At 41.9% G+C, this 24,287-nt stretch overlaps 1 protein-coding gene across 1 annotated transcript in view; it reads left to right on the top strand.

Moving 5' to 3' along the window:
* The window catches only part of LOC138611367 (collagen alpha-1(XI) chain-like), a 102,437-nt gene that overhangs the window by 40,242 nt on the left and 37,908 nt on the right, over positions 1–24,287 (top strand). Inside the window, exons 18-40 of the mRNA XM_069684431.1 lie at positions 88–141; positions 808–861; positions 966–1,010; positions 1,742–1,795; positions 1,884–1,928; positions 4,077–4,130; positions 5,150–5,194; positions 5,540–5,593; positions 5,694–5,738; positions 6,270–6,323; positions 6,418–6,462; positions 9,290–9,343; positions 9,454–9,561; positions 11,050–11,103; positions 15,668–15,721; positions 17,920–17,964; positions 18,262–18,315; positions 19,235–19,279; positions 19,693–19,746; positions 19,896–19,949; positions 21,685–21,738; positions 22,109–22,216; positions 24,060–24,149. Of these exons, the coding sequence (XP_069540532.1) occupies positions 88–141; positions 808–861; positions 966–1,010; positions 1,742–1,795; positions 1,884–1,928; positions 4,077–4,130; positions 5,150–5,194; positions 5,540–5,593; positions 5,694–5,738; positions 6,270–6,323; positions 6,418–6,462; positions 9,290–9,343; positions 9,454–9,561; positions 11,050–11,103; positions 15,668–15,721; positions 17,920–17,964; positions 18,262–18,315; positions 19,235–19,279; positions 19,693–19,746; positions 19,896–19,949; positions 21,685–21,738; positions 22,109–22,216; positions 24,060–24,149 (1,323 nt within the window). The remainder of the gene's footprint in view (positions 1–87; positions 142–807; positions 862–965; positions 1,011–1,741; positions 1,796–1,883; positions 1,929–4,076; positions 4,131–5,149; positions 5,195–5,539; positions 5,594–5,693; positions 5,739–6,269; positions 6,324–6,417; positions 6,463–9,289; positions 9,344–9,453; positions 9,562–11,049; positions 11,104–15,667; positions 15,722–17,919; positions 17,965–18,261; positions 18,316–19,234; positions 19,280–19,692; positions 19,747–19,895; positions 19,950–21,684; positions 21,739–22,108; positions 22,217–24,059; positions 24,150–24,287) is intronic.

Here is a 24,287-nt window from a genome sequence, read left to right on the forward strand (position 1 = left end):
ACCAGCGAGGGTCTGTGCGATGCATCTGAGAAGTTGCTCTGCCAAAGTGATTGATGGAACTAACCTTTTGCTTCTGTGCCGTTACAGGGCGACAGAGGTTTCGATGGCCTCCCTGGTCTTCCTGGAGAAAAAGGGCACAGAGTAAGTGTGACGAGAGAGAATGTAGTCTCTCTACGGTCTCCTATTTCTCCACCCAAACCCTCATTGATCACTGCTGCTGCTCTGTACCCCGTGCTTACGGCAGAGTCAGGGCTGAATGGTAGTTCAAAAGGCAACATCCCATCCATCTCTGGTGTTGACAGATATGATTTGCGACCCAGTGGAACTCATTAGGACGTTTGACCCACTTATAAAAGAAGTGGGACCGGCTCCAGAACCACTTGGGCTGCATTTAACCAGGCATGGAGGCAAATGAGGAGTGCTGAGTTTGGTGTTTGTGGAATTTAGACCTACAGAGAGACCCAAAAGAACATCATAGACGAGTATTTCTAGACAGGCTGTCCAGCCTTATCCTATACTGAGTAATTACAGGGCCAGCAGAGGTAGGCCAGTCCTTATAGAGCGCTATAAATAGTGGAAACCATGAATGTCCATGCCAATTGTGGTGGCCATGCCTACTGTAGATTACAGGCAGTTTTGTTGCCATTTTTGTTGCTCCCTTTCAACTTAATTTGTGTATATTTTCTGAAATTTTGACCCATATATTTTAAGTAAAAATTGGGAGCCTTTTATCTGCTGGGATCAAGCTTGTGGACTTTCTCGTGACCTGCCACTCCCCCGCTTTGATGATATTCCTTTTCTCTGCAGGGAGAACTGGGTTCAACAGGTCCTCCAGGACCTCCAGGAGAGGATGGCCAAAGAGTGAGTAATGCATTAGTCAGCAGATTACTTCCTCCTAATCTGAAAAGTCTTAAGGATTACTGTGCATTCTCTAAAAACTCACTCTGTCTCTGTCTATCCAAAAGGGTGAAGACGGCCAGGTTGGACAGAGAGGTGTCGCTGGAGAGAGTGTAAGTATTCATGATATAATCTTATTCAATCAGGACGAAGATAAGAATGTGTTTCGACCAGCATATTACTCATTTCATTTGCTACCACCGGCCCCATTCCCTCATTCCTTCCTCTACATTTGGCAATTATTTAAACACACAGCCTCTCCCTCAGCTCTTCTCGCAACTGTAACGACATTCCTCTCTGCAAGGACCATTGCGTTTGTAATCTCAACCTTGCCAAGACAGAATGTCTCTGAATAAAAGATCACAAAAATAGAAGCGGGAAATGTGTTGTTTTTGTCATTACTAACGAGAAACTGCAGTATTCTGCTTAGTTCAGTTCAAATGGAGCGTGGAGTTGCATGAGAAGTTGCTGCTCCCCGTCGTACCCAAAATAACACTGTGCTTTTAAAGGCACAGTTGCACCGCATTTCATCATGCACGCTGTCTATACTATGAAGAGCACAGTGAGTTTAAGTCCTTGGCCTTAGATGCTGAGATAAGACACAATTTCTCATGCTCACTCCCTGGAATACACCTACAGTTACCACGTGTGACCACAGGGGGGCATCATTTTACACACTTAAGTTGAGAGCAGTTTTAAGAAGGCACCAAATGTTCAGCCAGTTTTTTTATTGCCTGCTTTTTCTTAACACAGCACGCTATTTCAGACAAAGTCACACAAAAGGCTTTCTGTTTATGGATTTTCACAGATTTTTTTTTTAACATGCTTTTGTCCTTAAATTCAGGGTCCTCGCGGTCTGCTCGGCCCGAGAGGGTCTCCAGGTACTGGAGGACAGCGTGTAAGTACACCTCCTACCTATATCACTTCCAGGACTCCTTATAATTTGTGTTCTAGCTCAATGAGATGTCAAATTTTGATCTCTTTAGGGTCTTCCTGGACTTGATGGACAAGCCGGTCCCAAAGGAAACATGGTGAGAAATATTTGTGTTTACATTTTTGCTCAGACGCGTTCAAGATCTGATTGTCAGAGAGGAAGTTTTCCTGCACACATATGTCAAGACTACCTCAGTAATTTGGCCTGCCTGAGGCTGATTACAGGTCAGTGACCTTTTAACCCTTCGTAACTTGACAAGAAATTAGGTCAAAGGTCATCCGCTGATTAGAGATGGTAGATGCAGGCGGGGAGCGCCTTCTCAAAGCTGTCAGACCCGGATCCTGCTGACGGATCAGGCCGTGATGAAGAGGCTTTAGCGAGGGATGGAACAGTGAAGGCCTGTGTCCGTGCGCGGCGGTCCCGTCATGCATTCGGCTTCCTGGAGGGTCTCAGTGGGACGATGAACGAGGATAACAGATCATTGGTCAGGACAGCTGGATGAGCCCACATGTTGTCTGTGGCCACTGAGTCACTTACTTAAAGAACAAGCAGCTGTTTAAAAGCAGGGACGAGAAACAATGGGAGCATGCTTCTTATTAGTTTCTCCAAAGTTTGTATTGTTGTTGGAATATTCTGGAAATCAAAGCAGAACTCTTAAAAGTGGTAGTAGAGCTTCTGAAGGGGGTAAATACTCCTTTTGTAGCATATGTAGGTTTTTAAGGGATCCTAAGTTACGACAGAAGAACCCAAACATCCTTACTGACCACATTTGGATCTTAGTTGAATACCAAAGTTTCTGCACTGAAGGCAGACAACAAAAGCAGTCAGGCGACCTAAACTTCCCTGAATGCAGCTTTTGTGTTCGGTGTTTGTTGTAACAGCTGGAGCGGACTGCGTCACAAGGCTCTTGTGTGTTTATTTGTATACGTCTGGTTTGTGACACACTAAATCTCAGCAGGAAAACAGCCCACCATCAAGTTAGTGCTATTAGTCTTAATCTTTAACCAGATGTCTCTGCAGCCGCGCATTTTAGAGCCAAACGTCTGATCGGCCAACAGAGTTCAGAGCTGCATTTATGTTGTGTGTCTTGGTTTGAGCAGGGACGATGCACAGAGAACATTAACCTTATGTAAAACAAGAAGAGATGTGTTGTAACAGGTTTTAGCAAATTGCTGTTTTCCGCACGTAGTCCCTGGGCAGGTCAGTAAAGATATAAAATAGTAAGAAGACTAGGCTGGCCAAAAAACCTTGCTAACACCCGCTAACACCTGGCTTTTTTGCTTAGTGGGAAAGGTAACAATCGGCATTCAGACCCCGGTCAAATTACTCTGCAGTAGACCCGGGTAATTATCACCTCGGCTCCGATCGGCAATGATGGGAACACAAAACCCAGGTCAACACCAAATCTCTGCCCCCTTTCCGGCGCGATGCTATGACGCGCACAGCTACAAATTCCGCCCTTCTCCGTCCAAGCAAATTTGTCGCTGCCAAGTTTGATAAACAGACTGAATGAGTAATAGATACAATAAACACCTAACCAACCCTAACATGTGGCCTCAATGCTGCTTAGCAAAGAGTATAAAGTTCTTTGTACGTACTATTGTTTACTAACCCTGTATCCAGCACATTTGTGATGTCAGACGTGATGCAGCAGAAAAAGAGACCGAAAGGAGTATACTCCACTGGCAATAAAAAACATTTTTTTATTAGAAAAACCTTCGTCAGCGCGCTAGTTTTGGTAGGAAATAGGTATAAAAGAGTACAAAATACATTCCCCACCTCTCCAACACACACAAGATTGCATCCACACCACCCCCTCCCCATCGCAGTATTTGACAGACACTAAACATAACATTGTACAAGGCCAGTAAGCAGACAGCTCTGTCTGCTTCATCAGCCAATGTCTCACATTTCTCCTCACTACTTGCACCTTTTGGTTTCACATTCTTGACATAGATTTGATAAAGCCAATTCTAGCAGTCTGTCCAGGCAAGGTCGTCCAAAGAATTCCCCCGAAAAACAGTAACACAGTTTGGACGTAGAGAAAGCAGTTTCACTTATGAAGACAATTTTCCGTATTACCCTTATCTTTATATTGAATCAGTCTTTGTATATAGTCATCTAAATGATTGGAATTTTTGGCAATATTGTTTCTTTTCCAATATAAAAGGAAATGATTAAAGGAAATGACGTGAAGCAGTTGGAAATATTAATTACACCCCTTCTTTTTCTTTGTTGTGAACAGGGTCCACAAGGAGAGCCTGGGCCTCATGGACAACAGGGTTTGCCTGGTCCACATGTAAGTGCCTGCTTTCTTTTTCCTTTCTTTATCTATTTTTCTCTAACCATATCTGATCATACTGTCTTTCCTATTGCGTTCTCCACTCTGTCATCTCTCTTCTTCCCTGTGCTCATCACCTTAGTTTCACACCCCTCCTTGTTGCCATATTCATTATGCAACAGGAAGAACTTTGAGCTCAGATGAGTCCTTGCACCTCTGGTTTCTTAATCAAAAATTTGCGGATTATTTCCCTCCCTCCTTTATTACATAATTTGCAACCACTTAATGGGAAATTCTGCAAAACTAACAGAGCGAAGACTTTACAAGTGTTCACTAAACTTTTACGCTTCTCCCAGGCCACAGAGACAAAAACATCGTCTCTGTCACGCTGAGACGAGACATGCTGTACCGATTTGATATCATACAACCAGATTACTTTGTCCAGTCGGTGGCGCAGTGAAAAATATTCCATTTTCAAGTCATCATTAATACAAAACAGTACACCCAATATTGAAGCCAGGGAGAAAATGACCACTGCCAGGTAAGATTTTCAGTCCTGCTGACGCTCACAGGACAGGATGGCGTCATTCCCCCTGGAAAGTATTAGCAGCGGCCTATCCCGATGGTGTGCAGGTTGAATAAATAACTTCATTTTAGCTGTACCTGGCCGGAGGCATAGAAAAATAACACAGCTCACTTATTAGAACTGTTAATACCTTTTTTTTTTTATTCTTCATTGGGTGGATACAAAAGAAAGCTGCAGGGTGTGTGACTTTGAAAGCGCAGCTGAATTAACACATGAGCAGCTATGCAACAAAAACATATGGTTGGAAATGTAGAGAAAGACGATGAATACATCACAAAATGTGCAAAGTACAAATACAGCATGCCATAAAAGTGAGGTGTTGGCTTTCCAAAACTTCCAAAACAGGTGTTCTCTCCCTCAAATGTTCACTTTTTATCAACAGCGCATTTGCCTCATCGATGGAAAAAGACTGACTGGTCTTAAAAACGAACCTTTCTTGATTCTCTTTCAGGGTCTCGTTGGTCCTCAGGGTCCGATCGGTCCTCCTGGTGAAAAAGTAAGTAAAGAGGGGAACCCTTCAGTCGACCCCTTCAGCCCTCCCACCACAACTCTGCTGCAGTGATAAGTGAACGCTTCAGTCGAGACCTCATAAGTGATTCTGCAGGAACGCTGCCGTCTGAGGTTATAGGCTTTTACTGGCTCTTCTGAAGGCTTGAACACAGACGTACACACACTATATACGTAACACCAGAGCACTGCTTCTGCAGAAACACTTATTTTGTCTCACTGAAAGTGATTTTGTGGATATTTATTAATATTCCAAGCAGATGAAGCTTTTGGCTGAGGGATGCACTCATTCATCTGTCTGTCTGTCTGTTCATCACTTGCTTAATCTTTGCAGGGACCTCAAGGGAAACAGGGTTTAGGTGGCCTTCCTGGTGCTGACGGTCCTCCTGTAAGTAATGCATCTTCCTTTTTACATAATTTAATCAAAATGCCAACTCACAAGATGATCAACTGTTGCTAAGCTACACCTTGTGCACATCTTTCTGCAGGGTCACCCAGGAAAAGAGGGTCCTGCAGGCGAGAAAGGAGGAGCTGTAAGTGACATGCAGCGTCATTGTCTCTTTGTTTTTGCTGTTGTCGATTTTACAGGGAAGTTTGTAATTGAAAATATTGATATTAAATGTTTTACTGCAGAAGGAAAAGACTCGGTCAAGCAAACTTTGCAAACAATAAGTGTTTGGTTTGTGTGCCAGTAGGGGGAGGTTAAATGTAGCCGCACAAGTTAGATAAAATCTGGTAATCTCTCTGAGAAATAGAATAAACTAAATTTATCAACTTATTATTTTCTTTTATTGTCTAATCTTGCAGTTTTCTGTGATTGCCTCTACTAAGTGTCCTTTGTGATAAAGAGCTGGTGCAGAAAAGCTCAGAGTAAATCTAGATATGAGGTGATTCAGTCCATTAGCTTCATTAGCTTTAGCTTTTTGGTTGTTATGGGTAGCTTAGTAGAAGTTTCTCGTGGATTCCCTGTTGGATAAAACTTTCGAAGAAGCATGCAGCAGAGACACATTGCAGTAAAGCTTATTGCATACATGTATTAACTCACTTTACTTACAATCTTTCAGGGGCATCCTGGTCCTATGGGCTCCATCGGCTACCCTGGCCCCCGTGGTGTGAAAGTAAGTGTTAACTTAGTCATACAAAGCCACCCTGCCATGATACATTTCCATTTTTCTCTGAATTTCATCCTGACTCTTCTTTCCCTCTCCTCAGGGTGCTGAGGGAATAAGAGGCCTTAAAGGCGGCAAAGGAGAAAAGGTAAACACCGCTTCAGTATTCTCCTTCTTCCTCATGATTGACAGATGTCACTCGTCTCAAACTGGAACCGTAAGAGTTATAATTCCATCTTAAATGAGGCCTCGTTGGAATACAGCGAGTGGAAAAACTCTTAATGGCTCGTCAGGCTGGGAGTGAAGTCCTGGTGCCACCGAGCTGTAATGGAGGGTGGAACATTAAAGCAGAGAGAGGCTGCTTCAGGGCGTTTTGGCTGGACACTGAAGTGTTGCCATTGTTTCCTTTGATCTTTTTTGTTGAACTGTTGGAACAAAAAGTTAAGATATGTTTAGAGCTCTTCTACTTCAAGACTTTTGTCATTCATTAAGTCCGATGAGCATTTCACCAATCCAAAGTCACACAATATAATAAGATAAGATAATAATAATAACTTTATTCATATAGCACCTTTAAAAACAAATGTTTACAAAGTGCTTTGACAGACAAAGCAAAGGCAGGAAGATAACAGAATACAGAACAGATTACAGAACATTCAATAATGAGGCCAAACAGAGAGTAGTAGAAAATTCAACAAAGGCAAGAACTCAAAGCAAACACGAAAGGTCAACAAGAATAAGTGCAAATAAATTGAATAAAAGTGACACAAAGGCAGTTGAAGCAATAAGCAATACAAATAAAGAGATAAAGAAAAAAAAGCTATTAAAGACCGTAAAAGATTATAAAAAGACGATAAAAAGACGACATCACATCAGAGGGAAAGAGATCAATTGATAGATTTGGGTCAGTAAAATCAATTAAAAATAGTTTAAATAAAAGCAGTAAAGGACAGTAAGAACAGGAACAGATGAATGGATTAAAAACATTTTTAAAATGCATTTAAAAAGGTGACATCACATAAAAGTGAGTTTTAAGAAGTGATTTAAAAGAAGTCACTGACTCTTCACGCCTTATCTCCTCAGACAGGTCGTTCCAAAGCCGAGGGGCCCTGACGGTCACCTTTAGATTTGAGCCTCGACTTTGGAACGACCAGGAGGCCCCATTTGAGGATCATAATAAGGTGTCAGCATTTCTAAAATGTAAATCAGGATAAGACAAGCTTTAAAAGTGATCAGTCAAATCTTAAAATCAATTCTCAAACAGACAGGGAGCCAGTGAAGGGAAGCAAGCAGAGGAGTGATGTGATGTCGCCTGTTAAAACCAGTAAGAAGCCGAACTGCTACGTTCTGGACTGGAAGTTACAGTGCCAGATAGCTCCAAAAATACAGTTCAAAATGAGAGAAATACAAAAAACAACTCAAATATAAGTGAAAATATAAAGTGTATGGGTTAATGCAAAAGAGACGGTGCCTGATAGAAAAACAATATTACAATAAGTAATCTACAGACGTAGGCAGGAAGTAATGGTGGCAGTTAAATTAACAGTAGTATTGACAGTAGTAAGAACTTCTCTTGCACAAGATTAGGAATTTAAAGGTATAAATATATATGCCAGAAAACGTACAGCAACACAACATTGTTACTTAACAGTATAAATGCAGAATGTCAGATTATGGCACAAGTTCCGTGTTTAGTGTCAGACAGTCAGAGGGACGAGTTTGATGGCCACAGGCAGGAATGACTTCCTGTGGCGTTCTGTGGTGCATCTCGGGGGAATGATTCTATAAATAAGCGGAAGTATTGCACGTGATTATGCATTCTATAAATATCAACGTGAATACAAATAAAAATGTGGCCAGAAAAGTATTATTGCACATAGTGAACGTAATATAGCCAGATATTGAAAGTGTTGTTGCACATGAAATCAAAAGTTGTATTATAGAAGTTAAAGCCACAGAAGTTAACGAACTACCTGCATAAAAAAGAAGATTGAAAAAGGTAAAAGATATCAAATACAATAAATAAATGATACAAGACGACGAGGAGCGACTCGAGCAGGCTGCTGCCCAGAAGTGAGACATGCATGTCATATTTTACTGCATTATGATTTGTTATTTCGGTGGTTTCTTTGTAAAATACGTCTCAGAAAATAAGATAATAATCGTATAATAATAATAATAATAATCGTAACACACGTACAGCATATGTTTATTACCATTTGCACTCTTAGATGCCGTTGGAACTATATGTACTGTAAAACTTATCAACCTAAATCCTTCAGACCTGTTTCATAGTGATAAACAGAAAAACATTTAAACTTGAATCATGTTAATACCACTAACATACTTTAAAGCAGAGGGTCTTTTTATTCAATCTGCTTGTGGACTCAACTTGACAGCATTTATACTTTTCAACTAATTGAGAATTAATTAATTGGTGCTCATCTGTAGACTTGCAGTTTTTAATGATACAGCACAATTTTATAATGTATTATAAATGTATTAAAATGATTTCACGTTCCCCCAGGCTAAGGTTCGCGGACCCCCAGGGGTCCTAGGACCCCACTTTGAGAACCACTGTCATGAAGAAATATTTTTTTGTGCCCTGGAAAAAAAAAGAAACTGTAATCTGAATTTTAACCACCAGATGTCAGTAAAACAACACAGACAGAAAGCGACATTGAGCCATTACTTTAAAACTTCCAATGTGAATGCCTTATTAAAGCGGCCACTAGGTGTCAGTGTTAATCTATCCTAAGGAGCCCTAATAGTTCTGCTTCCATGTGACTGCAAAGATAAACTTTCACCATGAATTTGGCACCTAAGTTGTCCATCACTATTGTTTTTTTTTTTCTTCTTCTTTAAAGTATTTTAGACGCAAACTTTCCCCCTGAAGCTAATCTGTTTTCACTCTGTGATACTGAATAAACCACTCAGCTCTAAACAATGATGCCTTTCACCCCTTTTATCTTCAGGGAGAGGATGGATTCCCCGGCTTCAAAGGTGACATGGGTCTCAAGGGTGACAAGGTGAGTCATTGTCTCTGAGGAGAATACCGATGTGTGCAGTTGCAGAGAGTGATAAAGTAGTGCAGTAAAGATGATAATGCTGTTTCCCTGTTGGGTTTCTTTGCATCAAGGGTGAGGGTGGTGTTCTAGGACCCAGAGGAGAGGACGGACCTGAGGGCCCCAAGGGCAAGTCAGGACCCAACGGAGAGTCTGGTCCCATCGGATCGGCTGGAGAGAAGGTGAGTAATCGACTTCTGCCAAAGGGATTTTGATGAATGTGTTTTATTGACATCCTGAAGTTCAAGCTCAAGGATTATTAAACACAAATGCAATTTACAGAGTTATAAAAGGTTAAAACACACATATGAAGAGATGCTGGAGTGTTTCAGCGCAGTTGTGCGATCAAAAACAAGAGAAGGGTCAAGATTTCCCTTTTCTTTCAGTAAAAGGAGTCTAATAACAGACATATTTTATAAACAGGAAAGAAAGCAGTGTCTAATATAGTTTTGTAGCTGTCCAGATAAACTCCAAATTAAGATTTTCTCCACCTCTCTTCAGCTCTACAACAGTCCCATTTAATTGGCTGATGCTGTCAACATTTCTGCATGCTGCTTTGATCTCTCCGTAGAGTATCATGCTTCATGGTGCCGCTTTATTTGTACTCTTAACAAATTAGTATTAAAGGTTACAACTAGATCTGCACACTGCAGATTAAAGGGTTATATTATAAGTGTTGACTTTGAACAGATGCAATAGTATGGGAATACCTCAACAGAGTTTTATTTCATTAACTGATTTCTAGCACAGGCTTGGATCTATCCCCCCCTCCCCAAATGTTCAGATGGCGCGGCTGTGGCTCAGTGCTAGAATCGGCCGTCTCAATCTGGAGGCTGGGGGTTTGATCCCTGACTGCTACAGTCACATGTCAAAGTGTCCTTGGGCAAGACACTGAACCCCAATTGCTCCCGGTGGCGTAGCCATGTAGACATGTAGTGTAAAAGCGCCTTGAGTGATCGGAAGACTAGAAAATCACTATATAAGTACAGTCCATTTACCATTCGTTTTGATGCTTAAATCACATCATGAAGCACAAAAATAATCTAAAACTGGAGGGATTGTGACATCAGCAGCTATAGATATGAAACACCTTATAAGGAAGTGTAAACTTGATTTATTTAGTAATTTACTAAAATTTAAATCATTATTTGCAACACAGATGAGCTCATCCAGCCTCTACAAATACAAAATGTTCTTATATAATTCCCTTTTTATGCTTCTTTTTTGCATTTTGACGACATCCTCATTTGCTTCAAATTAACGCAACAGTACGCTACAAGTTCAAATTACCAGCACTGGAGTCAAAAGTGTTGGATCCATCATGAAATGACTTTATTTATGATTTGACTTTGGTTTCAGAGCACACAGGGCTGTTACATCAGAGCTCATGTACTCTTTAATGACTGTGCAGCATCTGAAATGACCTGAATGGACCAAAGTGAACTCACATTTGGGCTGAAAAGCAGAAAGGCCTCTGCACAGATGATGTCACGTTCATAAACATTGTATTAAAACATTTCCCTTTCTGCAAGTAAAACTTTATGGTTATAAGTTTATTGCCTCTCGCAATGCTTCTGTGAACTTTACTGCAGTCTGCAACAATGTCTCAGGCGACACAAAGAGAATTCATCATCTTTGTTTTGTTTGTCTTTGCTCGTTTTGCTTTATAGGGGAAGCTCGGAGTGCCTGGATTGCCTGGATACCCTGGCAGACAAGGCTCCAAGGTATGTGATGCGAGTCTTAATGTGCTCTTCTGATCAACGCAGAGGAAGTCTTGCTGCGCAAAGCCGCACACTCAACATGGAGGTCAGAGGTCATGGTCAGCTGCAGGTGTTCATCTTCATCTTTGTCAAGGGCAGTTTAGCAGAAGTCAGTGATGAAGAAGTTGAAGGACAATCTTTGTGTTAAGTTACTACTCTACTTCACAGTTTCAAACTATCATGCTTATACAGTATGTCTGCACTTTAATGTGTTCTCATGTGCAAGTACCATTGACTGCATAAAAGTAGTGGACGTAGCGCCTTGGGCCCGGTTGTTCAAAGGCAATCTGATTGAATTAAAGCTATCGGACTGGATCAACTCTTGAAAACGGGGTGTTCAAAAGAAAAAAAGGATTATGTAATCGGATAAAATCAGCTAATCCCATCTTGACTTTTATCCGGATAAAACCAGTTTGGGTTGTTCAAAACTTTTGAGTAGGATTGGGATAACTTTAATCAAAAAAATCTGGATTACTCTGATCCAAGCAGAGGGAAGGAATCAGACTGAATTAGAGGGGGAAATGTAATAAAGCTTTTAAGCATTTTTACAATGATTTTAATACTTTAGACATTTTTTTTATATTTTGGTCTTGAATTGCTGATTTGCTACTGTGACAGCAGATGATGTAGACTTTAGGGTCTGTCCCCATATAACATTTCACCAAACAGCGTCAATATCAAACATACAATATTCATATAAAAGCTACTGTCAAACTGAAGCTTTGTCAGGTCTGTCCTCAAGAGGAGAAGAAAACTACTTTTAAAATGCTTGATTTTTGAACGGAGGTCGGATCGATCATTTCTGATGCATTCGAGGAAGTTCGGGAAATCTGAACGCTAAACAGCTTTCGTGACACAGCGTCAAGGGAATTTATCTCGAGTTGAATTTTAGATCTAGAACAGATTGTTAGCTGTTAGCATGCAGATGTCTGTTTATAGAGATTAATAAGAAGCTAAATCGTTGTCAGGTGACCACTGATCGGAGCCGGGATGTCATTGCAGCGCATTCTGTTCGCCTGCTTTTGCACTCCACACCGACTGTTTTTCATGCATACGCCGCAGCCTGCTGATACGTGATTGGTCAATATTACTTACGGACTACAACTTGCCATCCCTAAAATCCACATCCCTGCCTACAGATTCTACATTTATGTAAAATCTGTAAATAGAGATTAGAGCACAGGTAATCCTTAAAAGCCAGTGTCTGGATAAAGTTGATCCTATCCAGTTTTCTTTGAACAACCGGGATAACAGTAAGCCGGATTACCTGATCCTGGATAGAGATAAAAAGTGCATTTCCAAATCTATATACAATTCTTATTTGGATTAAACCTTTTGAACGACCAGGCCCAGGTTTCAAAAGTGGAAGTGCCTTAAACCTGCACTTTTTATACTGGCCAGCAGGGAGAGACTTCACTGGCAGCCAAAAAAAATTATGAAGCATGAAACCAGATGAGAAAATGACCCCACTTCTCAGTTGATTTATTACCTCAGTATGGTCTGAATCGCTAATTTTATGTCTTTATTAATTCAGCATGATGTATGTTTTTGTAAATGATGGTCCCACACAGTTAAATAGGTAATAAAGCAGAAAATGCTTTAGGGTGTGGCTACAAGGGATTAACAAGTCGCCACCAATGCGGCCTCTTAACCTGGATAGAGAAAGAACAATATGTATCCACTTCATCAAAGTATGCTCATGGCCAAATTGCCAAACTTGACGCTTACCTCTAAAAAACAGCCTGTTGCTCTTATACAAATGTGAATATTAGCTCTATATGTTTATTAATTCCTCCCATGTCTTTCTGATTCTCATCCCCTCATACCTGACCTCGCTCTCTTTCTCATTCTGCTGACTACACCTTCCTTACACAAACACAAACTCAAGCAGGCACCTACTGTACTCTCCCCCCCGACTCTTACAGGAAGTCTAAGTGGCACAGTCACCTGCTGGACTCATCAGCTGTCCGCCCTCCTTAAACTCTTCCAGGGCATTATCTAACAGCCTGGCTTTCCTTGCTCTGTAGAGCTGACCACTGTGCCTCATCTCCACTATCGAGATGTGCTGCTGCAGCTGCTTCCTCTCTGCTGCTGTCAGCACTGACAGCTTGGCACTGATATGACGGGTCAGATACACCTACTCCAGCTACATCCCGCTCTGTCTGTTACTGTCAGCAGGATCTGAGCTCAGCGAGGCACGCAGATTAATAAGAGGTCCGGACAAACGACTCAAAGGGAGAGAGTCCGAGTTTAAAGTGAGATACAGAGTCAGAAATCTTCCTTACAGTATTTTGCCAGCAGTATTATCATTTATGTTAATTACACTTTTTAGCCTTGAATAAACTTTTCACAAGTGGAAGAGGGAGTATTAAATATGTATTAAAAGTTCACAGAGCATATTCTTTGTTTGAATGCATAAATAATTTTCAAAACAAAGGCTGCCCACAAAGGTTCCCAGTGGAGCACAAGATCAAATCTTCTTTTTAGGCTCTATAGGCTTCAAAAGAAAAGTTTCTGAAAAGACAATAAAGGCATCCTGACTTTGGCATTGAATAAACAGAGCCATTGTTTCTTCGACTGAGTTTTCTCTTAAAGAAAAAGACATATATTCAGCATTCAGATATTGTGACACCCTCTCTGGGTTAAAGTATGAAGCTTCATATTGTGAGAGCTTTTATAGACTGAATCCTTTAAAGATTCTTAATATTTGACTGGAACGCCAAGATGTTCATGTTAATAAATGTCTGTTAAGTCACTATCTATCGCCCAATGAGGTAACACAATGATTGCTGATGAAAGCCTTTGTATTTGCAGTATTACAAACTGGGTGTCTGTGGTGACATGACGTGTTTTCCATCAGCCAGCAGTGGTTGATCCCGCCAGAGAGGGTAGGCGGAGCTTAGCGGCTGCTTTTCCAGTCTCTGCAAGTGTTGCGAGTAAACAGTAATCTACTATGGCTGAACAAACAAAGAAAAGATCGATGACTACAACTTCAACAATAAGTGAAAATCCAAAGAAAATGAAACAAATTCGACACTCAGATGAAGATGAAGATTTGTTCAGCCATAGTAGATTACTGTTTACTTGCAACGCTTGCAGAGACCGGAAAAACAGCCGCTTAGCTCCGCCTACCCTCTCTGGCAGACCAACCACTGCTGGGTGATGGAAAACGCGTCACTAACTGGGCGCCGCTTGTGATTTTATCCGCGAATGTTGCCACAGACACCCAGTCTGTAATACTGCAAATGCAAAGGCTTTCATCAGTGGGCCATAGGCTCAATCACCATTGTGTTACCTCATTTGGCGATAGATAGTGACTTAACAGACATTTATTTAAATGAAAATCTTTGAGATTATCACTTTAAGAGACAGAATCCTGTTTACTTTTAAAAATAGAAACAAAACACATTACAAAGTATCATTAATGTTATAAAATGTGACTCATGTGCGTCCTCATCAGCGTGTTCAGGGTCAAAGCCCTGGCCCCGTTCGTTCACCGACTTTATCCACCAAAATCAGCCTATGCACGATTCCCTCCGCTGGCCGTGTGTTTTTGGCTGCTGCACCCCGTCGCTCTCTGTTAACAGCTTTCCCACGCTGTTAATTCTGGATGCCGTTCGCGAGAGCTTCAGTGGACTGTCTTATCTCTGTGGCGCAAGTCAGGCTTGTCCGGTAGCAGCTCTCCTTTCAGTTCACCATAACTGCACCTCTGTGAAAAACAAATTAAGCAGCATAGATCTCCCTTACTGGCTGCTGTCGCCTCAGTGTCGGTCTGTTTACTTCTTGCAATTCTGCCCACGCTGACTTGTTGAGGTGCCCTTGCTTATGCTGCTCTGTATTACGCCTCGTATACATATGCATGCGAGCGGTAATGAGCACTATAGATGAGAATTACATAAGGGTACATCCAGACGAGCTTATGCCCTTGTAGTGCAGCTGAGAAGAGAAATATTTAACCTATATTGGTTTCAGTATGTAATTATGCTACCTCGTGCTGTGCTGCTTGTTTCTCCTCCTATTCTTACAGCAGTGAGCCCTCCTAATATTTGTTTGACTGGCACCATCGGCACTCTCAGAGAACACAGCATGCGAGTCCAATAACTCAATTGCTGATGGGTATCGAGGGGGATCTGCTGTTTCTTTCCCCCTTGTCTTTATTTGCCCCCTCTGCCTCTTTTATCTTCCTATTTAGCTTAGCTGCCTAACAACCTAACGGCACCTCGTCCTGTCTGTATCAGAGAGTCTTTAAGTGCCAAGTTGGAGTCGATCCTTGTGGCCATTAAAAAACGCTGCTCGTTTTTCTATGAGAACAGAGACTATAAGGTGATAACAATCTGCTGGCTCGTATGGCAGCACTCATGTTAGGGCTCTAAAGCTTCTCTGTTAATTAGCCTTGGTTCGCAAAGCGCGAAAGGAAAGGTGGTATTCTCTCTCCAGCTGCTGTCACATTGTCACTAGACGATGGTATATGTGTATCTCCCCCCTCTGACACTCCTGTCTTTCTCAATCTCTCTTTTTGTCTCCGCAGGGCTCCAACGGGTTCCCAGGATTCTCCGGGGCGAACGGCGAGAAGGGGGGAAGGGTGAGCCACGAAATATTATTCTCTATCCTATTAAATTCATGTGAAATTGGTCGCTGTGGGCTTTCCTGTGTAGCAGATAAATTGAGTGTACACTAGATGGTGTAGCACACTGAAGCACAGCACGGTCAGGGTTTCTTTGCAGACCAAGACCAACTGAATGTAACAATGACGCTGCTGGTTCATGTCAGATAAAGAGAGGCAAAACACAATATAAATGTACTTTTATATCTACTTAATCGCATTAGTTTGAAGTGCAAAATGACTGAGAGAAAGTGTGCTTTATAATATGAACTGTTCTGTGATTGTACACAGTTTAAGTCAAGTCAATTCAATGTTATTTATATAACCCATAAACACAAATTTGCCTCGAGGGGATGTACAATCTGTACAGAAAACAGCACCCTCTTTCCACAGCCTCTTGATTCGGATGAGGAAAAACACTCTCTGAAAAAGTCAGAAAACTGGGGAAGAGCCAAAGAGGAGGGGACTCCTCTTCCAGGATGTACTGACATACAAGGATTTGTGTACAAAACAAAGACTGTATAAAAAGATGGACGACATGACAGCTCCCTAAAAGTGAAGCCAAACCCTCTCTATTGCCCCCTGCTGACTGGCTGCAGTATAGCTCATAAAGCCCGCCTCCTCCATGTTAACAGATGGGACATGAGTCAAACTATAAAATCAAAATACACATCAAATACATGTTTCTCAAACATGGTTTCTGTCATTATAGTTAGTTCTTATCATGCTGATTCACATCCAAGTGTTCATTTTTTTGACAAGTTTATTTTTAATTAGTTATTTGATGCTGTCAAAAGGATGATTGACAGCTCTGTTGCAAATACGGCTCCTGCAGCCGACCTGTTGCAAATTAGCCGAGTAGAGGAGAAACGGCGAGAGGAGACGTAACTCAAACAATCACTACAGTCAGTGAAGTTTACATATCAGTGAACGTCTGCTTCAGACCAACACAAGAAGCTGTTATTCTCGTGCAGGATATTTGCTGTTTTTTTCCCGGTAATTTAAGTGAGTGTTTTGGTTAGCGGAAGTGGCTACGGCGGCTCCACCCGCCGATATCTACTGTGAACCAAATTACGTCACCATTGCAAGATGGCAGCGCCCGCCTTGGCTTCAATTTTGTACAATGAGAGCAGGTCCATCTTTATATACAATCACTGGTACAGAACAAGTTTGGGGATCAACTGAGAGTGATAACTTATCCTTAAAATATCACTTGTAGTGCTGTAGAACAAGCCTGTCGCCGTTGTTATTTGCTAACTGTGTTTGAAATGTGCTACAAACTATGTAAACTCCCAAACAGACTTTGTTGACACCTAAAAATGTGAGGAACAACTTATTCCAAATGCATTAGTCTTATTGTGCTAAAGCCGTCACTCATTTGGACGGGCTTTCCACAAGGTTTTGGAACCTTTCTGCAGGAATCTGCTCCAATTCAGCCACAAGAAACTAACTAGGTCCGCTGCTGATTTGAGGCAATTAGACCTGTTGCTGCTGTTACTCCCAAAGGTGTCAGACTGGGTTTTTTGGACGTCTTCATGCGTAAAAACAGAAAAGGACCTTCCCTAAATGTTTGCCACAAAGGCGCATAATCACCCGAAACATCATGGTTTATTGTATCATTAAGATTCCCCCCTCGCTGAGACTAAAGAGCCCAAAGCATACAAACTAAAAGTACAAAGAGAGAGAGAGAACCTGGGGGTCCACACATGTATTTTTCATTTCTGTGCAATCAGGATTTAGCTCTGAGGAGAGGACTGACAACTGTATTCAGCGGTGTAACGGTAGAGCGGTCCAGCTGACAAGGGTTACAGATGAAGTGATGAGGTGGGGGGTTATAGCATGGTGGGGATGCTTATTTGTGACTAGACAGGCTCGTTTCTGCTCTCAGACAGACATTGAGAAGCAGACACGCCTGGCCCCGCCGTGCTACAACTGACAGGTAGTTCAAGCTGTCAAGTGCCTGTGGGTAACCACTTACTGCGGCGGTTTGATTATTTATTTTTGCGAGACGATGCTCAATCCCCCTCAGCATTTGTGTCTGTCTGATTCGTGAGCGTGTTTGTTATTATTGTAGACTTGCTTTAACTTCTAAAAAAGAGACACAGCGGAGCTCACACTGCCTGATGGAACAAGGAATGATTTTGTCCTAAATCAAAGCTCTTGTTTTTCTTTCTCAGGGAATCGCCGGCAAAGCAGGCCCTCGAGGGCAGCGTGGCCCAACGGTAGGCAATTCAACCGTCTGCCAACTCTGCCCGCAGCCCTGCACATACATTATTTATTGTGTTCAAATGAAAACCTCTTCCACTGTGTAGATGTGTCTGGGCTTTATTTTCTGTCTTTTAAAGGGGTTATTCTCCGGGTGGGGGCTCATGGAGATGGGCAGGGATCACCAGACATTTAATATCTCACCTTTATACTATTGCTTAATTGTTTTGTTATCTTCTCTGATGTCTAGCTTAGTGCTGAAAATGACCTTTTTTATCCTTACTGTGTTTCTTATATATGCTATGTATGTATAGGGTCCGCGTGGAGGCCGTGGTGCAAGAGGACCAACAGGAAAGCCAGGAGCAAAGGTGAGAGCTGAGTCATTTTTAAATGTATAATTGTGGATGAACTGATAGTGAGTGTGTCAACATGCTTAAAGGGCCAGTTCGCCGATTTTCAACCTCAGTCCTATCATGCTATTATGGGGAGCTAATGCCATTATGGTCTGTGCCTTTGGAGGACGCTATCCACTTCTCCAATGGGCCCTGGAAATCCGCGTCATCTGGTTGAGGCCAGGGAGCTCGCTAAACTACACTTCCTCAATCTAGGACGCCCGCCTCCGATGTCATGTCTCGTTCAAAATCGTCAGGTTTCAAACGTAGACTGCAGACCTGAAGATTTTTTAGACAATCCACCGGTATATATTCTTGCGCACTAACTAAACGGTAGTATTTCACTCCAGCGTCTCTTGCTGGGCCGTTCCTTTCAGAGGGAGGGGCGCAATGCACGCTGGGTGTTGAAGGAATGTAGAATGGGCGAAATTACGAGCTGTTTCTGCAACTTTCTCCACAGTTATGGCGCCAATTTCAAATCTTATTGCTCCTATCGTTTACAGAGAACACCAGCTTTGACTGTGGCTTTTTCCAGGGGCGAATTTCTCTAAGATCTTTACAGAGAAAGTACTTGAAAGTGAACAGAACATAGTTACATTGTTCAATTCAGTAGTTTTAATGTAACAATTACCTTCTTTAAAAACAAAGGGCAATACACAGATTAATGTCCTTAAATAGTGTGAGACATATTGCATAATTTTGTGGGTCTGCGTGATGTAAATCATATACAAACTGTGTGTACGATGATTCTTCAGGGCCATTTCATGTAGAAACACATTTGCATGTGCAAACAGGCTTGCTGTACATCTTGATCAGTGCTTGCATAAATATTATTCACACTTTGACGATTTTCTCAAAGCTGACAGCCTCTCTCTCTGCTCCTCTTTCTCCTCAGGGCACCTCAGGCAATGATGGACCTGGTGGCCCGCCCGGAGAGAGGGTTAGTATCAGATATTTTTCTTCATCTGTTCCTCTTGAAATGTTGAAGGTTTACTGACAGCCAGAGAACACCTGGAGCATTTTACTTCAAGTATAGCTCAAAGCGAGATTTTTAATTTAGAATAAAACCAAAAAGTTTTCTACAGTAGCTGCTAATTATCTTCTTCAGGTGAACAATTATAAGTGTTTGTTTAATACACCTGAAGGCACCAGAATCTGTGAACTCTGCATCAAACTGAGCTGTGACATTAAGTGTAACATTTAGAACAAAAAGGTGGCTAAATACATCCTCATTAAACCTGGAAAGAAAGCTTGATTATCACCAATAATCACATCAATAGCTGTATAAAGTTGTGTTGTGTTTCTTATCCCTTCTTCTCTCTGCTCACTCTCATAATTTCCTTTTCATTTAAGGGACCCCAAGGACCGCAGGGACCCGTCGGCTTCCCCGGACCTAAAGGACCAAATGTAAGTAGCTGCTGTCAAACTGTCTGGGAGTTTGCGCCGTCCACAACAACCGTGTTGACACTTTCCTTATGAGCTTTTCAAATATTAATACCCCCTCACGACCTGATGCCTTGAGTTTTATGAAATGTCTTCCTGTTCACCCCCCTCAGGGCCCGGCAGGAAAAGATGGGCTGCCCGGCCATCCCGGACAGAGAGGAGAGACGGTGAGTGGGTAGTTTCGTCCATGAATGCATCACGTCGGGGCCGTGTGACCCTGAGCATCATGCATCAGCGCCCACTCGCTCTTTGCTACCTCACTTTCTAACCCTCGGAAAGGTTGCAGAAAAAATAAAGCAAGGAAGAGGATAACTGCGATGGCATACAAATGATGTTCTTTAGGTGAAAGCAAAGCTCAGACAGGAAAGGGAAATGTGGGCTCTTTGACACAGCTGAGATGACTTAGCGCATCAAAACAGTTTTTTTCCAACGAGAGCTGCAAAACTGAATCAAATATTCATAGAAAAAAACAACTATTTTGATATTCTTGAAGTGGTTTGAGTTATTTTTTAAGAATAAATCAAAATTCTCTGATTCCAGCCTCTTAAAGTTGATTATTTTCTAGTTTAGTTTCTTAAAGTTCTAATCTCAAAGATCTCAGTTTCGTTCTCTTTGGCAGCTCCTATAGCGATAAACGGTAATTGCGGGAGCACTCATCCCAGATATCCAGACAGTGTTGCATGTGTGACGTCCACGGTTGGCTCCGGTTGTAACTCTTGATTTTCCTCCCTGACGGTCGCTTTCCTTTTTAGACTGTTTGCCTTCATCTGAGCGTCGACTTTGTTTCTTTTTCTTTGGATTTTCACTTATTTTTGAAGTTGTATCTGTCGTCATCAATCTTTTCTTTGTTTGTTCAGCCATAGTAGATTACTGTTTACTCGCAACACTTGCAGAGACCGGAAAAGCAGCCGCTTAGCTCCGCCTACCCTCTCTGGCAGACCAACCACTGCTGGGTGATGGAGAACGCGTCACTAACTGGGCAAAGCTTGTGATTTTTTACGCTAAAGTCGCCACAGACACCCAGTCTGTGATACTGCAAATGCTTTCATCAGTGGGCCAAAGGCTGAATCACCATTGTGTCACCTCATTCAGCGATAGATAGTGACTTAAGAGACATTTATTTAAAGAAAATCTTTGAGATTCTTACTTTAATGAGCAATTAAAATAAGTAGTTGCCGCTTTGTGCTCTCTAATTCGCTTTAGATACCACAGAAGTAGCTGTGGTAACATACACGTTTATATTGACAGTCTTTACTTTCATGAGCAAAACTTACTGCATTCTGAAAGCAAGCAAGTCTTTTGGAGTCGAGTGCACCAGCTGGGCGTACGCCTGTGTGTAACTGAAAGTCTGGACAGGCTTTAAGTTAGACTTTAACCCTGTTTGTGTTGCATCTTTTACGCCTAGGATGGAGCAGACACAAGTTTAGAAAGTCAGACCTAAATCAAAGGTAAAACAAACGATAAAAGTAAAGGTCACAAAACTTCTTAGAAAAACACAATGTCAGCGCGTCTTGTTTACAGGATAGGAAAGGGCGTTAAGACAAGAGAGAGACTGAAAGGTTTTGTTTTTGCAGGCGAGCCCTATTTGAAGAGAAAAGACCAATTTTTTCACACCCAGCTGGTGCTCTTGGCTCCTGTACGTAATGCCAACAAGCTGCTTATGAGACCAAGCGCTAAGTTAACATTTTTTACTGTGTTTAACAAGTAGTTGGAAACCAGAATGGATGTACTAATGACGAACAACAGGTGTGCAAAATGTGTAGCAGTCAGCATGAAGACGTATCAACAACTTCCACTGATACATAATTTACACTGATACTCTGTGTGACTCACACAAAGTAGAGTACATACTTTATTACCCTTCCTGTGTACAGTCAACAATGTCTCTGTTTCGTCCTTCAGGGCTTCCAAGGAAAGACGGGACCGCCAGGACCCGGAGGGGTGGTTGGACCACAGGTACAGCACGGCGCACGGCTTCACTTAGATTCCTCCTCCTCCTCACTTTTCCTGGCTCTGCTGTTGAGAATTATAAGAGGCAGAAATTTCAGTATGAAGCGGTTACAAGTGCAAAACAACAGCGACATGCACAGAATATAATTGAGATGCTTTTGAAAATATTGTGGATGCCTTCAGTGAGATCTCTTGTTTTTCGAAAGTACTGAAGCGTGGGCTGGAAATAAATGATTCAAACTCATTAACAACTTTTTTACATCTGCAGTGGAGACAAAGTCAAAATGTGATATGTTGTCTGGTATCAAGTATCAGTATCAGATCTCCTTAAGGGCACATTTTATCGCACGTTGACCCTGTGTGTCGTCCCTGACAGGGCCCAACTGGGGAGGTGGGACCCAGCGGAGAGCGAGGACACCCAGGCTCACCTGGCCCACCTGGTGAGCAAGGTCTACCTGGAGCTGCTGGAAAAGAGGGTGGAAAGGTAAATAAAGATGTTTGTGTGTGCTACTAAACCAAAGTGCACCAGTCAGAAGTAGTAACATGTCATATACGATATATATATATATATATATATATATGTTTCTTTGTGTAAGAGAATTACCGTAAAATCTGGAATATAAGACGCTGTTTTTGGGGGGTTTTTTGGGGGTATCTTATTTTATATAGCTATTTATTAATAAAAACGTGTATACAAGTTATTTCAGCACTATTTCAATTGATCATTTAAAACACATTCAAAACACACACAAATTACAGCCCACCATCTGTTCCCGCCATGTCGAGTTTGTCGAGCTAGCTACCGGTGCTGCAGCTAGCGGTAGCTGACAGCCTGCGGTAACGTTAAATGTTGTGAGGGCGGCGGCTGCAAGGGCGATCATGAAGGCGCATGTCTGTGATGAAGCGTTAGCAACAATCAAGTCAGTTTTCATCGCTTAAAACGGCACTGCAGAATTTTGTAAATATGAGACGTTGTAGCGACTTTGAACCGGACACAGATTAATGTGGAGGTGTGACATCACCACTTTACATCGACAACTTTAGCTAGATTACAGCGCCATCATCTGGGTAAAATGCTGTAACACAATAACATACCTCTCTGCATTCCTTGGTTGCACCAGTATATAGGCAGCCCACTTTTTAGATGTAAAACAATGTATTAAAAGTGCGTCTCTTACACCAAATTTTCCTGCCTTCTCTTGTGTGGCCCTCGGAGCTTATAAGTATATTTTTTTGTCCTCTTATTTCATACACTACACACTGCTTTTTAAGGTAAAATATTCATGATGGGGAAAACAAAGAACAATAAAGACAAATATAAACGCATTTATGTTCTAGTTGAAGATCAAACAGCAACAACATCAGAAGCAGTGCAAGGTTATTTATCGGCGTAGATCAGAGCATATGCATATATTTATTTAAATCTGTCAACTTTGTTTAAAAAACTTTTTCTTTTAAAGATTATTTTTTGGGCCTTTTATGCCTTTATTTATAGAGAGGACAGTGGGGAGTGTTGGAAACAGGGGAAAAGAGAGTGGGGAGGTGACACGCAGCAAAGGGCTGAGGATGGGAGTCAAACCCGGAGTTGCTGCATCGAGGACTGTCGCCTCTGTTCATGATTAAACCGCAGAGCCAAATCAATGCCCTTAAAATACTTTTTTAATCATTTAAAGATTTTAGTTTTTTTCCACTGTTATAAAAATTACAGTCCATGGATTCAGAAGATTAAAAATTGAACACATCTTGTAGAAGCCCTGAAAAGGGGAACCTTACTGCACAATCTGAAATAATGGGTCATTAATGTTTTGAGAAATGAAGTACAAGAGTATAGCTATTAGAAGACATTTTGGGGCGCTGGTTTAAGCTCAGCTGGTAGAGCAGGCGCCCCACATACAGAGGCGACAGTCCTCGACGCACTGATCACAGGTTCGACTCCCGGTCTGACGATCATTTGGTGCATGTCATCCCCCACTCTCTCCTATCTTCAGCTGTCCTACTGAAAAAAGGCAAACAAAAGTCATGTTGTCTTTGTTTAATATTTTGTGTATTCTAGTCTTTGTTATTACCTTGAAGGTCATTTAGTTAAATCAGCACATCTCCCTGTTTTTGCCTTGAATCCTTAATGCCTTGCTGTTGTTCCCGAATAATAAAGTATAATTAAAGCTTTCAACAAACAAATCAATCACTTTAATTATTTTTCTCGGCCGTTCTCACACATTTAACTCTGCTTGTTGTTGTTGTCACCTAAAGCAATCCTGTGTTTAGCGATTAGCTGCCAATACGTCAGCTGTCGGCTAAGTGCTTGTTATTGTTTCCTCCCTCTGTAGGGTGATCCAGGTCCTCAGGGTCCCGGCGGCAAGTCTGGACCTTCTGGTCTGAGGGGCTTCCAGGGTGCAAGAGGTCTTCCAGGGGCCATGGTAACACGCAGACACACACAGACCTCCCACACATTAACACAGTCATGCGTAACATACACATGTGAACATAGTGAACAAGTGTGTCATACCACATCCTGAGCACACACCCGGTTGAATTTAGCTCCAAATGCCTGCTGT

Source organism: Semicossyphus pulcher, unplaced genomic scaffold, assembly GCF_022749685.1.
Source record: "Semicossyphus pulcher isolate SPU_LCO1_2020_fin unplaced genomic scaffold, fSemPul1.0.p SCAF_7, whole genome shotgun sequence".
Taxonomy (NCBI): domain Eukaryota; kingdom Metazoa; phylum Chordata; class Actinopteri; order Labriformes; family Labridae; genus Semicossyphus; species Semicossyphus pulcher.